The sequence below is a fragment of the Azolla caroliniana genome, unplaced genomic scaffold, assembly GCF_043228905.1.
Source record: "Azolla caroliniana isolate FFs.n. ecotype wild unplaced genomic scaffold, voAzoCaro1.0.p SCAF_3, whole genome shotgun sequence".
Taxonomy (NCBI): domain Eukaryota; kingdom Viridiplantae; phylum Streptophyta; class Polypodiopsida; order Salviniales; family Salviniaceae; genus Azolla; species Azolla caroliniana.
This window is the reverse complement of record NW_028230438.1, coordinates 9096869-9113698: the sequence shown is the minus strand read 5'-3', so window position 1 is coordinate 9113698 and position 16830 is coordinate 9096869. Positions and strand designations below refer to the sequence as shown.

The following is a 16830-nucleotide window of genomic DNA, read 5'->3' as shown; positions in this document are numbered from 1 at the left end:
TTTTACCTTTTTGTTCACTAGTAGCTAAATAGCTACTATAGCTTATTTCCCAATAAGCATCGCATACCATGTTGAGCTTGCTTCTCAACACTCCCCCTCAAGCTCAACTTATCCTTTCTTGGGGTTATCTACAACTTCTTTTTCATGATGCTTTTCAGCCATCATATCAATGTCTACAACTCCCATCATGTTCCGAAACTGTGTATGTTTTTCCACACTCAATCCCTTTGTGAGAATATCAGCAACCTGCTGATTTGTATTCACATACACCAGATCAACTTCACCTTCCATCACTTTTTCTCTAACAAAGTGATAATGCACCTCAATGTGCTTTGTTCTTGCATGGAACACTGGGTTCTTTGCAAGCTGAATGCTGCTCATATTGTCACACCAGATTGTGACAGCACCATCTATATATACTCCCAGATCAGCAAGCAGTCTTCTGATCCATACTTCTTCACATGTGGCTATTGCAGCCCCTCTATACTCAGCTTCTGTACTGGACAATGCAACAGTAGCCTGTTTCTTGCTACTCCATGAAATTCCTGCACTTCCCAAGGTAAACATGTATCCACTTGTGGATCTCCTGTCTGTTTGGCTCCCAGCCCAATCAGCATCTGTATATCCTTCCAGATTTATGTCTAGATCAGCCCTGTAAAATAGTCCAAAGTTCTGAGTTGCTTTTACATACCTCAGAATCCTTCTGATGCAGTCCAAATGTGGCTTTGTTGGCTGTTGCATAAACTGGCTGACTAATCCAACTGCATAACTCAAATCAGGTCTTGTTATAGTCAAATAAATAAGGTTGCCCACCATAGACCTGTACATGTTTACATCTTCTATCTTGGCTCCCAAATCAGCCCTCAACTTGCAGTTTTTATCAAGTGGTACAACAATAGGTTTGCATCCAAGCATACCATACTTTTTCAACATAGTTGTTGCATACTGTTTTTGCAACATACATATACCACTTTCAGATCTGATGATTTCAATACCAAGAAAATATCTCAGATCTCCCAAATCTTTCATATGAAACTGCATTTCCAGATTTTTTTTCAACTTTCTTATTTCATCCACGGAATCTCCTCCAATAATCAAATCATCTACATAAATCAGAATAATAACAATGCAATCATTTTCACTTTTTACATACAAAGAAGGATCAGCTTTTGACATTTTGAAACCAAGATTTTTCAGAGAATCTGAAAGTTCTTTGTGCCATGCTCTTGGTGCCTGTTTCAGTCCATAGAGAGCTTTTTTCAGCTTACATACATAATCAGGTTGTTTCTTATCTTCAAAACCTGGTGGTTGACTCATATACACTTCTTCTTCCAAGTTACCATGTAAAAAAGCATTTTTTACATCCATGTGATGCAAAATCCATTTTCTGGTTGCTCCTACAGCAAGTAGTGTTCTCAAGGTTGCCATCTTTGCAACCGGTGCAAAAGTCTCATCATAATCAATCCCTTGCATCTGAGCATATCCTTTTGCAACCAATCTTGCTTTATGTCTACTTACATTCCCATTTGAGTCATGCTTTGTCTTGTAGACCCATTTGCAGCCTACCACATTTTTCTCTTTTGGTAATTTCACTAAATCCCACGTTTTGTTCTCAGCCAATGCATCAATCTCTTCTTGCATTGCATCCATCCATTTCTTCTCAGATTTTGCTTCTTCGAAGCTGTTTGGGTCAGGGATCTGTACCACCTTAGACATGTATGCATAATGCATAGCCATGTATGTATCATACCCAAATCTTTCCACAGTCTTTTTCTCTCTATCTGATCTTCTCAGTTTCTGATTTGCATTCTTTATTGCCTTTTCCATACCAGGGATTTTCATTTCCTGTATTCCAAGGAAATCATCCAAAGACATATCTGAATCTTCATCTTCCATGTTTTTTGATAGGTCATCCGGGATTTCATACTCTGGCATTTTCTGTTTTCCTTTTTTGTCATCAGATTTTTTCTGTCCAGTTTTTCCACTCCATGAATTTGAATCAGATTTACCATCTGAGCTTTTTGATGGTCCAGAACATTCTGTTGATGTTGGACTTTGCTGTCCAGCCTTGTCTCCATCTCTGTGACAGTCTTCTACATTTTCTGATCTGTCTTTGTCTTCATTTTGACAATCTTCATCGGTCTCTAGATTCTGTTTTGGGTTGTACCAACTAGCCAACTCATCAAATATCACATCTCGACTTGTCACAATCTTTTTAGTCACAGGGTTATAACATCTGTACCCTTTTTGTTCTTCTGAATATCCAACAAAGATACATTTTTCTGCTTTTGGATCCAACTTACTTCTTACTTCTGCAGGCACATGTACATATGCAAGGCATCCAAACACTTTCAAGTGTTGTAAGCTAGGCTTCCTGCCATAAAAACACTCTTCAGGAGTTGCCTCATGTACTCCTGATGTAATACATCTATTTAAAATGTAATTTGCTGTATTTACAGCTTCTGCCCAATAGTATAATGGCATGTTCTTCTCAGTCATCATTGCCCTTGCTATGTTCACCAAAGTTCTGTTTTTCCTCTCAGCAACTCCATTTTGCTGTGGAGTATATCGGCATGTGAACTGTCTTCTTATTCCCTGATTACACAAAAAATCAGAAAATTCATTGGAGAAATACTCTCCTCCTCCATCAGATCTCAAACATTTTATCCTTGTACCAGCCTGCTTTTCTACCATGCATTTAAACTTACAAAAACAGTCAAATACTTCACTTTTCTCCTTCATGAAGTACACCCATGTCTTTCGTGAACAATCATCAATAAATGTAACATAAAATCTGCATCCACCAATAGATGCATTCTTTGTTGGTCCCCATACATCTGTATGTACCAAATCCAACAGATTTTTGCTTACATGTCTCTCATGAGGGAATGGCAACCTGTTTTGCTTACCATATTGACATGCTTCACATACTTTTCCCATTTCACACTTTTTCAAGTTTGGCAGTCCAGCCACTGCATCTTTTCTCAACATATTCTTTAATGTTTGCATACTTATATGGCCAATCCTTTTATGCCACATTTCCACATCTGAGATTACACTCGTTCCATTTGCAAACATGGCTGAAATCTGTTTGGGCATTTCTACATCCAAGATAAACATTCTTCCTTGTCTCTTCCCTTTTGCAATGAGCTTCCCATTCTTTTCTATATAGCATCCACTTGGCTTAAACTTTACTTGCATACCTTGCTCTACAATCTGTCCAACAGAAATCAGATTCTTAGCAAGGTTTGGAACATGCATCACATTCAACATATACTTGGTTTTTCCTCTTTCTTCCCACAATGGGATATCTCCAACATGTTTTATTTGGTGAGTTGTGTCATCACCTGTTTGTACATAACCAGGAACCTCTGGTTCTCTTAAACTCTCAAACCAATTTGCATGTCCAGTCATATGGTTAGATGCCCCCGAGTCTACATACCACGTAAACTCTTCATTACATTTCTGTGAGCTTTCAGCCACTGCTGCTATCTCATGTTGCACTACAAAACCACCTTCCTCTTCACAATCTTCACTAGTAGAGGCATAGTTACTCTGTTGTCCTTTTCCTCTTTTCTCATCATTTTGTTTCTTGTAACATTCAGCCTATGTATGGCCTGGTTTACCACAATACCAACAGCCATCATCATTTACATAAGTTTGCTTACCTCTACCTCGGTTGTTGTTTCCTCCTCTATGAGCTTGTTGTCCTCTTCCTTGAAAACCATTATTATTGGTTCTTCCTGAGCCAAATCTTCCATGGCCTCTTCCTCGGCCTCTTCCGGCATTATTATAGAGGGCTTGCCCCTCGTTCTCTGAGTTTCCTTTATTTGCATCATCCATCTGATTCCTTTCCTCTACCACAAGCATTGAGACCAGATCTGAAAAACTTGGGATACTATCCCTTGTGAGCATAGAAGTTTTAAAACTCTTGTATTGAGGTCCTAAGCCTCTTAAGCATATTTCCACTTTGTCATCATCTTCTGTCTTCACATTGATAGAAGCAAGTGATTCACATATACTCTTGATTTTTAGGGCATATTCATTTATTGACATCTTACCTTTTTCTAAGGTATTTAGCTCAGTCTTCAACTGTAGCTTTCTAGCTTTTGTGTTTACTGCAAACAGTTTTACCAAACTGTCCCAAGCTTCTTTTGGGAGCCTAGCATCTTGTATATGCCCAAGCATTGAATCTGAGATGCTAAGTGAGAGCCAATGCATTACCTTCCTTGCCCCTTGATTCCAATATTTAAATGCCTTAATATGTGCAGCTGTTGCATTCTCTTCTGGGATCTCTGGAGCCTCTTCTAGGTCTCCTTCAATGTAATCCCAGTATCCTTTCCCCATCAGAAAGTTTGTCATTCTGAATTTCCACGCCGGGAAATTGTTTTTATCTAATTTCTCTGTGACCATTTGGCCTACATTCTCTGCAGCCATTTTTTTTCTTCCAAAAAACCAGGGTTTTGCTTTAGTTACTTCAACAAGTAACTTTCTGATTTCTGATCAGCAACCAGAGAAATAACTTTCTCAGATTAAGGCACTGCTATACTCTTCCTTACGAGCTACTCTGCTCTGATACCATGTTAAGGAAAACGTGAAGAAGGCACTCGAGCTCTTCTTATGTATGCGGCGGATCGTAGTGTGCTGGATCGTTAGCGTGCTCTAAACAGACAGAGAAAGGAAAGGGGACTTACCTCTGTAGTAGCAAAATGGTTTTCTTCTATTACATGTAGAGCTCAACTTGCTCTCGTCAGTCTTCTGGTCTCTCACTCTCTCTCAGAGTTCTCTACTCACTATTCTCTGTTTTTTCTTACTACTTACTTCCTATTCACTCTCACTTACTTTTACCTAAGTCATAAGTTATTACACATGCAGCTAATTAGCTGCCAGTAGCTAATTAGCTGTCAGTCGCTAAATAGCTGTTCACTAGCTAATTAGCTGTCACTAGCTAAATAGTTGTTTTACCTTTTTGTTCACTAGTAGCTAAATAGCTACTATAGCTTATTTCCCAATAAGCATCGCATACCATGTTGAGCTTGCTTCTCAACAAGACCGAGTAGAAGCAAACCCTGAACAGACACGAACTCTCAACCTTCACGACGACGAAGAAGAAGAGGAAGAAGAGAAAACAAAAAAAGAAACTACCAAGATAGAACCGCCTAACCCTAATCTAACGGTATACCCTCTAACACAAAAATGGGCAACCCCTTCACAAGGGACCATCCCTTCCTTTTATAGAACAAGGAGAGAGATGCGTAACAATGTGGGATAAATCCCGATTTACTTGGGATTCTTTGTCCCGACTTGACTCCTACTCGGTGCCATAAAGACCCCCCTATTATTCACACGTTTACACAAGGGTGAGTACACATGATGCACTCCGTCGATTCTCCGATATTCTCTGATTCCGCCTAGGGACAGTTTTCTCCACGACACCGTTCAATTCTAGCATCTTCGACATGGTAAAGTCGAGCCGGATACCTTTCGATCCGAACTCCTCCGGTCCGGACCCTTCTTCAAGTCGGCATTGTCGGTTCCTTTCTCCTTCTGGAAGTGTCAGCAATTCTTCGGGAAGTGCCCTGGCTTCCCATTGTAGAAGCATGCAGGCCTTCCCCTTGACTTCGATCTTGTCCCCAATTTGTCCCGGTTCTGGGGACTCCGATTCCGGTTTCTCCCTCGTTGTGTGTCGGATTCAGTAATCAAGGCTTTTGAGTCGGAGATCACTTCCTTGTCTTTTCGACGAACCTCTTCATCTAGCAAGGTCGACTTCACCCTGCTAGGGATAGTTGTGTTCCTTCCGGCCCGATGTTGCCCAAGGTGACAACTAGCATCTCCCAACTATCTAGGAGGGAACCAAGCAACAGCAACGCAAGTACCTCATCGGCCAGAGGTACTTCTAACGAGGTAGCTTGATTTATGAGCCCCTAGAAGGCATTCATGTGCTCCGCCATACTGGAGCCATCTTGATATCTGACTCTCACCAACTTCCGGAATACTGAGACTCAATTTACGGCATTCTTATTCTGAAACATGATGCCTATCTTCTCCCAGAACTCATGAGCCTTGCTTTCTTCGTTGAAGTTGTTGTACAACTCATGTCAATGAAGCATCTTATGTACATTGTCGTCTTCATGCGCATTGCCTCCCAAGTCGTGGCATCGATCTCGTCTAGTTTCTTGTCCTCGACAGAGATCTTTAACCACTAGCATGTCCCTCATCTTCGACTTCCACGTTGAGTAGTTGGAGCTGGTGAGCTTGAACATGCCGCCATGACTCTTCCATTTCCTTTGTTGTTCGCTCTGATACGAGATTGTGAGGAATAGTGCTCGGCCACAATCGAGTCTTGAACACTCTATGGAAGAAAACAGATAAAAATAATAATACAACACAAGATGTTAACGTGGAAACCCTACTCAAGAAAAACCATGAGAGCCCACAAACTCCAACTATCACTATGAGAGGAAGGATACAATGCGAGACTTAGAGGCAACGACCTCGAGCTCTATGTCTTTGCCAAATGGCGGTTACAACAGAAAATACTTTCTATTTCTCTCTCTCTCTCTCTCTTTCTCTTTGTCTGCCTATACAGCAAATAATGACAACAACATAATAACACTATTTGCCCTAGTTATATTTATACTCATATAACTTATCGACTATTTACAAATATGACCTCAACGGTCACGTCTGAACATATTTACCAATATGTTCCTGTTTGCTAGTTCATACCGGATCCGGCCGGATTCCTTTCAGATCCATCCGATCCGGTATCCGGGTACCTTCCAGATCCATCCGGTCCAGTTCCTTGCGTCGTCCCGCCTAATCCGGCTAGTCCGGTTCTCATCCTTGGTCCCATCCGGAGGGACCTGTTTCCCAACATTACCAACTCAATCTGATTCAAAAGAAAATTTCTACCAAACTCCACAAAATATGTGAAGAATGGAAGGACCTTCATTTGCGAAGTGTCAAATTTGGCCATAATCAGACGGATCCCAATGCAGATCAACAATTGTCCTAGAGTGTAAAACCCAAATATGAGATGAGTAATTAGCAATTAAGGGATTAGGATATATAAAGATCTTTTTATCTAGTTTAGCAATTACTCGCACTGGCAACTGATTTGTAGAAGACATAATTGGAGACTCCTTCGCCACTAATAACAACCTTCATAAAAATAAAGGCTGCCATTTTGATGATATAAACGAGCTCCTTTAAGTATATGAAATGTCGAAAACATACCATACCAACTCTGAAAATGATCGAACTACAAAGTTGGCATTGTTACCTGAAACACCATGGACAGTTGAGAGAACATAATATTTTCCCCTCTTTAATTAGACAACATATTCCTATGGTCCTACACTGAAATCTACAAAAACTTTAGCCAATCCGCAACTATACGGGTTGGGCCACTATCCAATGCAACCCAAGATAACTTCATCAGTAAATAAAGGATTCCATAACAACGGTTGATGCAGGAATTGATGATAAGTTTTTGGTGGCAAGAAAACAAGTGATTGACAAATACATCCCCATGCACGACTAATTCCATTAAAGAAACATAAAGACCCAATAGTCGACTTAGGTAACAGAAAATCCGAATCAAAGAACCATCTAAGACTATCACTCCATTGACCACCTACCGATGGCTTAAACTTATGTAAATAACAAATTAATAACTTTTTCCATAACTCCTCTCCAGGCAATAAACTCTTATCCTGTTACAAAGTATACATAGAAAGAAGATGCAGAGAGATAGTTACACCGTGATAAGCAAAGAGAGAATATGTTATTCGTTTCGTTGAACCTCGTTATAGAGAGGAGTGCCTCTTATTTATACATAGGGTAACTAACCTTAACTCCCAAGGAGTGTTCACACCAAGATGCAATTGGCTGGAGTAGGACTTTTAGCCCAACACCAAAAACAAACTAGAAGAAATAAAATGTGCCCTCTTCCATCGTCATTCATTATGTTTTCATAATTGCATACATGTAGTAGCATCCCCCTTTTCTTTTCCCTCGTTTTCACATTTTCTCCACACGCTCTCGCCCTTCCTTTTCCCAATTTCTACCTTTGGTCACGCCACATCACAACAACGTAACATCATTGATCTAACAATAGGACTTGTTACATGTCCTAGCAGTCTTTACGCGTCCAAACAACCATAGATGATCTTGAACTTTGGATGTTTCTCTGATGAAGAGTTTAAATTATGGTTGATACGAAGCTAGCTTTTGTGAGGCTTGGGCATTGTGTGAAGGCTTCTTTGGAATTCTTTCAAGCAATATATTCATTGTGTCATCAATACCAACAATACGATTAGGTTGATTTTTTACATTTTAAGGAGTTTGCTTGCAATAATTAAATGTGTTTTTCCACTTTATATATTCCATTCTTAACAGATACATGCCATTAGGTACATTGGGCAATGCTTGAGCATCCGATAATCTCTCCATAAATCTAGTTGGTGAGAATTGTTCAATTCAACAATGCATGATCACCAAAGTGGCAATCATGCATGATAGCTATGTGGAACCATTCATGAGTTCACCATTAATATATGTGGAAATTATTTTCATTATTGGTTCAATGCCAATCTTCGACACACTTGGTCCTTGTTCTTAGTACAAATTCTTTTCTTCCCATTTGCCTTTTATTTTTTCTATCTTTTTCAATTTAGTGTTATTTTTCCTCTTCGACTCGTGACATGATGATCACGAGGAATTTGAAGTACACGACAGCTTAGATTCTAAGTTCTTGTATTGTCGCCTTTATGATTTAGTATAGCGTTCTTATTTTGGGTATTACATCATTGAGTTTTTATTATATATCACATTCCTCGTCAATATTTGGCATATATACCTAATTATTTTCTCACGTGATTTTGACACATGTCAAGAGTTGATGATACATAACTAGGACATAATCTAGCGAGTCAACAAGCACACAAGCCAGTTGTGGACAACGAGCAAGTGGATACATGGCATGTTACTAGAGATGGTAAAACATGCATTCAATGTGTGGGAAAGTTAGTACTGATGAGTGTGTTATCATGCCAATCAACTCTATCATGAGGCACCCCCAACGAGTTCATAAGGGATGGGAGGCGGTTCACAGGAATGATTATCCTCACAAGTAGGCATCCGAGCGAGAAATCTCTAAGCACCGGAATGAGCATACCCGGAAGGGTTAATGATGATGATGATGATGAATCAAAGGCGACATAGGAGGCATTTGTTATTTATTGCGAAGGAGATTGGATACATGGAGCTTGTTATTCTGGAGGAGATCAAATAGATACATGGATATGGAGGTTGTTCTTCTGAAGGAGATCAGATAGATACATGGATATGGAGCTTGTTCTTCTGAAGGAGATCAGATAGATACATGGAGACAAACATAGGGAAAATCACAGAGAGAGATTTGATTTAACTGATTTAATGAGCCATTCGCAGTTTCATGGTACAAAAGAGTTTATACTTACACATGCATGGCTTAATCTTTGAGACAAGCATATGACTAGTGGCAGGATCAACCAGGTAACGAGAGAAACTAGAGGCATGTACATACATACATATATGTGTGTATGTATACATATACATATATATCTATCTACCTATCTATCCTATCCACTCTTTAAAAGAATTAACATGAAAAAAGCAACCAAAAGCAAAAAGGAAGAAAAACAGAGTAAAAACTCTTTAACTCGGCCGCGCCTCTTTCTTTCTCTCTCTCTCTCTCTCTCTCTCTCTCTCTACTCACACACACACACACACTCTCTCTCTCTCTCTCTCTCTCTCTCTCTCACACACACACACACATTCTCACACTACCCAGCAATTAAGGCCGAAACAGAGCCCACCTAAAGCTAACAGAAAAGAAACAGAGCAGAAAAGAAGCTGTAGGAACAGAGGAGGAAAGAAGCAGGAAACAGAGGAGGAAAGATAAAGAAAAAGAGGAGGAGGAGGAGAAGAAGATGATGATGAAGGATTGCATTATGTAGCTCATGGAAATCTGTCTGTCGCTTCCAAAATGCACATTCTTCTGTCTTCAGTTGCGCACCAAGCAATGATCTGGCTATGGTTTTGAGCTCCTCTATTGTGGGTTTATCAGTACCATCATCATCTCGGTCACCATCAGAGATGCATTTCTTATTTTTCTTCTTCTTCTCCTTCTTCTTCTTCTTCTTGAGATCTACAGTTATGGGAGCTCAAAATGTATACGATGAGAAGCTGCTGAGTCCAGCGCCTTCCTATGTGTATGTCGATAGTAATGAAAGTCGTTTTGATAGTCCAGTTGAAGCTCCTTCTTCTGCATTCGTGCCAGCTGGTGGCGCCCCAGAATCATTGGTACCTCTTCTTCCTTCTTCTCCACTCTACCCTGTGGTTCCGAATGGCCCTGTTTCACAACCTGGTTATGGTAAGAGCATTTATGCTCACACCTTTCTACTTTATGCATATATAGGTGTATCTATTCTATGTGTATGTGTATCCGAATGCTCATTTGTCTGTGAATATGTGTCCATATGTGCATTTGTATGTGTATGTGTGTCCATATGTGCATTTGTATGTGTATATGTGTCCATATGTGCATTTATATGTCGATGTACATCTGTATGCACATTTGTGTGTGTGTGTGTGTGTGTGTGCATTTGTATGTATGTGTCTGTGTCCGTGCATGTGTGTGTGTCTGTGTTTATGTGTACATGTGTATGTATATGTATATCGGTGGGAATATACATATGGCAAGTCATCATGGAGGTGTAGGAGTTTTGAGAATGCCTAGAGACTCAAGAAACCTCAGGAATTTTGTGAATTAGGATTTAACATCCTTAGAAAATCTTGACTATGATTCCCATATTTCAGTAGGGCCTAGAATTATGTGCATCTGAAGGATATGTGCACGGGAAACCCTTAGCACATCTTGGGTATGATAAGCAACCATTAGGGAAAAATTCAAAGCTTATGATACTGTTCATGCACAGTATATTTCACGGTATCCTAAGAAGTATTTCATATAATATGATAAATATGGTGTGAAAAATGCAGTATACATATCTAGCCATGCGCAGCAGTTAGTGAGAGGCTGGGAGAAGCTCACAATTTTGAAGCAATTGGGCTCTATCCCATTTGGGAAAATTTAAGGATGCAGTTTATCCTCGTGGAAGCTCATAATGTTGAACATTTCCAGGTAAAACATGGAAGAAAAATGGGCTCTTTGCCTATGCAAAAAATGTGGCGACTGACTCAATGGGAAATATGTAGGAAAATGGGCCTTCTGTTTCTCAGACAGTGCAATGTTATAACTGTACTCTGTGTTCAGCTAGGTGTGCTTGCCTTTTCTAATGTTGGCCACCATAAGAAATTTGTCACAATTGAGAATGTTGAATCAAACACATGTAAGGGATCATGTGTGAAAATAGGGATGACCAGTAGGTCCCCTGCCCCCACCAATAGATAGCTAAGTGATGCTTTGCCCCATCGAGAGAGGCTCATAATGTTGAATATTGTAGGGAAACATGAGGGAATGTAGATCCTTTCCACTTGTGAAAATGTCCAAAACTTTCTTGTGTGTATTTTTGTAGCTATACATGAATGTTTATGTATGGCATATGAATGCCTATTTATATATAGTGTTATATACTAGCAAACACACTATGCCTCTTTTACTGATTTCTGTTTGCCTTACCAGGAATATGTGGCACTGACCCAACATCTTTGAACGATGTCATCGAGAAGACGGCAGTTGATTGTATGGGCCCTCTTGCTAAATTTGTTGGCAATGTCATCTGTTGTCCTCAGTTTGGAAGCATGATGAAGATACTGCAAGGAACCCTAAGCACATTTACTGGATCTCTAGTGCTAAACAAGACCGAATCAAAGGCTTGTTTTGAAGAAGCCACAGGGTTTCTCAAAGACCTAGGAGCCAATGACACATTACCAGAGCTATGTTCTATCAAAGCTGACCATTTGAGTGGGGGTTTATGTCCAGTATCAGATGTGGCAGATCTTGAGAAAATAGTGAATACAAGTGATTTGCTCAATGCTTGCACATCGATCAATCCATTGAAAGAATGTTGTAAACCGATTTGTGGAGAGGCGATCAATGCGGCAGCAGTAGAGCTTGCGTCAACTGAGCTGAGCTCTCTTGAAGAAAATGGCAATGTAGCAGCACATGAACAGAAAGTAGTAGATGATTGCCAAGGTGTGGTGCATTCTTGGTTAGCTAGTCAACTTGGAGCAGAAGCAGCGAATTCAGTCTTCCGCAATCTTTACAGTTGCAAAGTTAATAAAGGTAAGCTCTTGTTTCTTGGAAACCTTTTGCATTGGAATTCTACTCCACTCTTTTCATAGTGGACAAGGAAAATATTGCAGATGCCCAGGATAGGGTTTACCATACAGGACTAGGGTTCAAGTTGAGGACCCCTGTTGCATGAACACCTCTGTAGTTATTGTGCTTTTGTAATTCGGAGCAAATGACTGTACAGAAAACTGCACCCATTGTGACTGAGATGTAAAATTTGTCCTTCAAAGAAGCTTTGTTATTGCATGCCCATAACAGTTCTAGAATATTTTTACGAGCTTACACTTGCAAAACACATTTTTGGTAATTATTGTTAGGATGGACAGTTGTAATTCTTTTTTACATGAGGTATCCTTCCGTGAGTTTGTAAAAAGTCATGTTAGTGAAGGTTTTTAAGAAGTTTACCTTGCAAACAAACAAATCTATGCCGTGTGCTAGAAAGTCCTCCTACTTTCAATGTGACTGAGACCTAGTAATATGAAGCCCATACTAGGTTTGTATCCTCCTGATGGTGACCTTATGTGTCATTTGTTTCTTTAGGGTGTCCTGACTGCATCTAGATATATAATTGAGCCTAGAATCTTGAATATTCTTCATTTCTCTTCAATTCGAAGTATGGATGTATTTCATTGCACAAAAAATTCGTATGGTGAAGCACACAGTCGATACTTTGACAGATGTGTAGAAATCTTACTAAACATTCTAACTTGGAATGGTTCCAAGGTGCATTACATATGCCTAAAATGGTCGATTGACATATTCTTTTTGTTTGTTTCTATGTTCTGCAGCTTGCCCTCTAGTGTTCAAGGATCCATCTTCTGTTGTAGAAGTATGCTCTGGATCATCACCATCTAATGCTACATGCTGCATGTCATTGTACAGCTACATCTCGAACCTCCAGAAACAGATGCTAATCACTAATGTGCAAGCTTTAGATTGTGTGACATTGTTTGGATCCATGCTAATCAAGAAAGGGATAAATACAAATTTATACAAACTTTGTCAAGTTGACCTCAAAGATTTTAGCCTTCAAGGTGTGTGAAAGAGATGTGTTTCTTTAGGATTCTCACATTATCCCGCATATCTTCTGTTCTGTAAAGGTTGATTGATTAATTTTTTCATCTTTCTTTCTTGTCCATTTTGCATGTGCCTCTCTCTTGGGAGCAGTCCATGGCGAACAAGGTAAAGTTTCTGGATATATCATGGTTTTTCTTCTAATCTTATAGTCGAGGCATTTTTTAGCACATGTTGAAATGAAATAACTACCAATGTAGCATCGCTATGAAAATGAGAGGTTTGATAGGATAAGGAATGACTATGAGCAGTTTTCTGCGTAAAACTATTATAGAATTAACTCTAAAATGTATGACTAAATCATATTTTGAGTGAGGGATGGTTTCATCATGAATGATTTTCACCCACATGAATGTTGAACGATCAGTGCGATAATGGCAACAAGAAAACCTAATCTTGGGTGAGGAATGAGAATCACGTGTGGATATATGAAGCTGTAGGTGAAAAATGAAAATTGGTGTATATATGGACACTGCATATACAGATCTCTAAAAGATATCAAGGTATTCCTTCAGTTCAAAACAGGAAAAAGTTCTTTCATGCTGGTTGATATATGCAAAGTACCCACATAAGTTTTGGAATTATAACAGTATGTCCTTGGTCAAACGAAAATGAACACTTTGTATTGGGTGATATATGAGAAGTTCCCAGTTTATGGGAATATTCAAATATGCGCTTGGTCGACAAGTTAAAGGTATTATTCATATATGAGAAATGGTTTTGGATTACTCTGTCAAACTGGGAGAAGTATCCTTCTAAGTTTCAAAAGATAAATTGATGATATTCTTCTTCTCCAAGGGTAAATTGATGGTCTTACGATCTCAGAATCCAGTTTTGTTGATATTTACTCATAGCCTCATGAGAGACAAGTGAATTGCTGAAATTTTGTGAGACATTGAAAAAAAAATTTAAAACTTGACACTATCCTTGCCAGGTTGCCTATTGCGTGCGATCCCATCAGATGTGATCGAGGACAAATCATCCGGCATTAGCTTCACTTGTGACTTAAATGACAATATAGCTGCTCCCTGGCCTTCGTCTTCATTGCAATCCTCTTTCTCTCTTTGTGTTTTATGTGAGTTTATCTTTTGCGCCTCTTTTTTTTACTACACCATATAAATGTTCTTTTGTTCTTTTGCCTAACTGGCTGAGTGGTAGGATTTGAACTCTTAACGTTTGGATTACATCATGTACATAAACATAAACATATACATGTACTTGTAGATATCCATATACATACATATACATGTACTTGTACATATCCATAAACATATACATATGCTCCCATATATGTACATATACCAGAGAGATGCATATATACATGTTTCGTATGTTTTGTATACACATACATGCATCTGCACATAATAAAGGGAAAAACACTGAAATGCTCGAGTATATGGCATATACTCGGACATACTTATGTGTGCAATAGATATTCATATATGGACATAGACAAACAGTAGGCGGATCCTTCCCTTTAAACCCTCTTTGTGTAATGCATTTGTGTTAATAAAACAAAAGCTCATGGAAATGTAATAAATAAAGAATTATCTTTTATAATGTTTAGGAATGAATGAATAACTAACTTTCACTTTTTGCAGCCAATAGCAGTCTGCCTGCCCTCCCTGGAGCTCCTCTCCTTTCGGGAGTCAATGGTAAGTAATATGTGTATAAGAGGTTTCATTTCATTTCTTGATGATGATGATGATGATGATGATGCTCTCTTTCTTGTCGATGGAAGTGAGTAAACTAGCTTTTTCATATGGGTAGAAGTGAGTAAACTAACTTTTGCATGTGGATGGAAGTGAATAACTAACTTTTATGTGTGGATTGAAGTGAACACCTAACTTTGCCATGTGGATGGAAGTGAACAACTAATTTTTTCATGTGGATGGAAGCGAAGAAGCAAAATTTAGTGAATGTTTTCTTTTATAATACCATGATAATAACTTGTTGCTTATATCCATTGCCATATATGTGTTTAGGATCCAAGCATTCCATCACAAGGTGCAGTCTATTGCTACCCCTCCTGCAACTGATGCTGCTTCTTTCCATGCTACTTCAGTAGAGCATATATATCTATATGTATATGAAGGGCAGCTTGTGTAAATTAGGGTTGGGATTATTCTCTTACATTAAAGGTTAAAAATGAGAGGGAAATTAGTTTAGGGTATCTAGAAATCTTTTTCTTTTAACCCACTTTGTTAAAATTAATTTATTTTACCCCATTGTATTTGTTTATTCTATTTTCTTGGCGATTCAACAAGAGTAAGTGTTTGTTGATTCAAGGTTTGGGAAGCATTGTGTGGATGTGGTACATGGGAGAGAAGTTTCATAATATCGAGAGAACATTGGTTTATGGTACGGCCCTTGTGTCCATCTTTGTCCGTAACGGTCAATTGGAACAAAAACTGATGCATAATCTTGTGTGGTGGTCACGCCGAAAGATCTTCTGATTAATTTGTCATAGATTTAGCTAGTCAATATTTCAACGACTATGTTTCTTGGATGCTTTACAATGTCATGAATCTATGACTGGTCTGCCCAAAAATGTTGAACTCAATTTCAAGTGTAAAGTTATTGTAGGTGCATATGTGAGCGCCACACTTTCAAACATGTAGGCATATCAACATAGTATCCTTTCATGTGATGGATTGGGAACTCGGTTTTGGTTGCAACTTCTTGCTAGAAAAGAAAGGTCATAGAAATCATTGTCAGGAGTTGCATTTGTAAGACAAATAGCATGTAGTCAATTATTAGTTAACGGTCATAGAAGTGTATTTCCAATTAGTAAATCTGGATATAGAACTATCTAATGGGATTGTCCAATATTTTAAGGCCATGGCTTGTGCATCATTGAGCAACTAACCACCATACATTAACACCATTGGCTTGAACTTTTACTGCTATTGCATAGGTTTTTTCCTTTGTGTTGGTTGTGATATGTTTTTGTCATGAATAACTTTTGATTCTTTCATTATCTACATTTAAATGTTGTTGCCTTCATATCTCCTTCTCCCACCACATTATAGGGAATAACTCAAGTCTTCATATGCAAGTATATGTGGAATGATGCTAAGTAACAGTACATAGCCTATGACCTACAATTGGAAAAACAATGGACAATCCTTTTATTGGGGGATGAGGTACAAGGTGGTTAAGCAACATTTGCTATGGATATTTGATTATTAAGGATCCAAACAATGTTGTGGCAATCCTTAGCCAAGGTGGGAATACTTGTCATTGTTGTGAACAAATTTGGATATGACATTTTAATGGAAACTGATTGCATCGTTGTGAAGTCAATACTACCGTTATAGCATCAGTATACAATGGTAGATGATAGGGAGAGGTCGTGATTGACATAGGGTTCACAAATGAAACCAAAAAGCCTAAATAAGTACAAGGGCCTAGAAGATCAAGGAATACTATATTATTATTGGCATGAAATG

The 16830-nt window shown here is 38.8% G+C and overlaps 1 protein-coding gene across 2 annotated transcripts; it reads left to right on the top strand.

The window, feature by feature from the left end:
• The first annotated feature begins 9955 nt into the window (after window positions 1-9955).
• Window positions 9956-15661, top strand: LOC147866172 (putative GPI-anchored protein At1g61900). Of its 2 annotated transcripts, XM_087316534.1 has the most exons (7): window positions 9956-10420; window positions 11693-12295; window positions 13093-13338; window positions 13472-13486; window positions 14313-14453; window positions 14980-15033; window positions 15364-15661. In XM_087316534.1, exons 1-7 carry the CDS (start codon window positions 10081-10083, stop codon window positions 15444-15446), a joined length of 1482 nt encoding a protein of 493 aa, XP_087172660.1. In that variant the 5' UTR covers window positions 9956-10080; the 3' UTR covers window positions 15447-15661. The 2 variants fall into 2 exon arrangements, with proteins under 2 accessions (XP_087172660.1, XP_087172661.1); XM_087316535.1 differs by lacking the exons at window positions 13472-13486; window positions 14980-15033; window positions 15364-15661 and having other exon boundaries at window positions 13093-13353; window positions 14313-14437.
• Window positions 15662-16830: the final 1169 nt, after the last annotated feature.

Coding starts and splice junctions, on each gene's coding strand:
- LOC147866172 (XM_087316534.1), top strand. CDS start 10,081: ATGGTTTTGAGCTCCTCTATTGTGGGTTTATCAGTACCATCATCATCT. Junction 10,421..11,692: donor TGTTTCACAACCTGGTTATG/GTAAGAGCATTT, acceptor TTGCCTTACCAG/GAATATGTGGCACTGACCCA. Junction 15,034..15,363: donor TCTCCTTTCGGGAGTCAATG/GTAAGTAATATG, acceptor ATATGTGTTTAG/GATCCAAGCATTCCATCACA.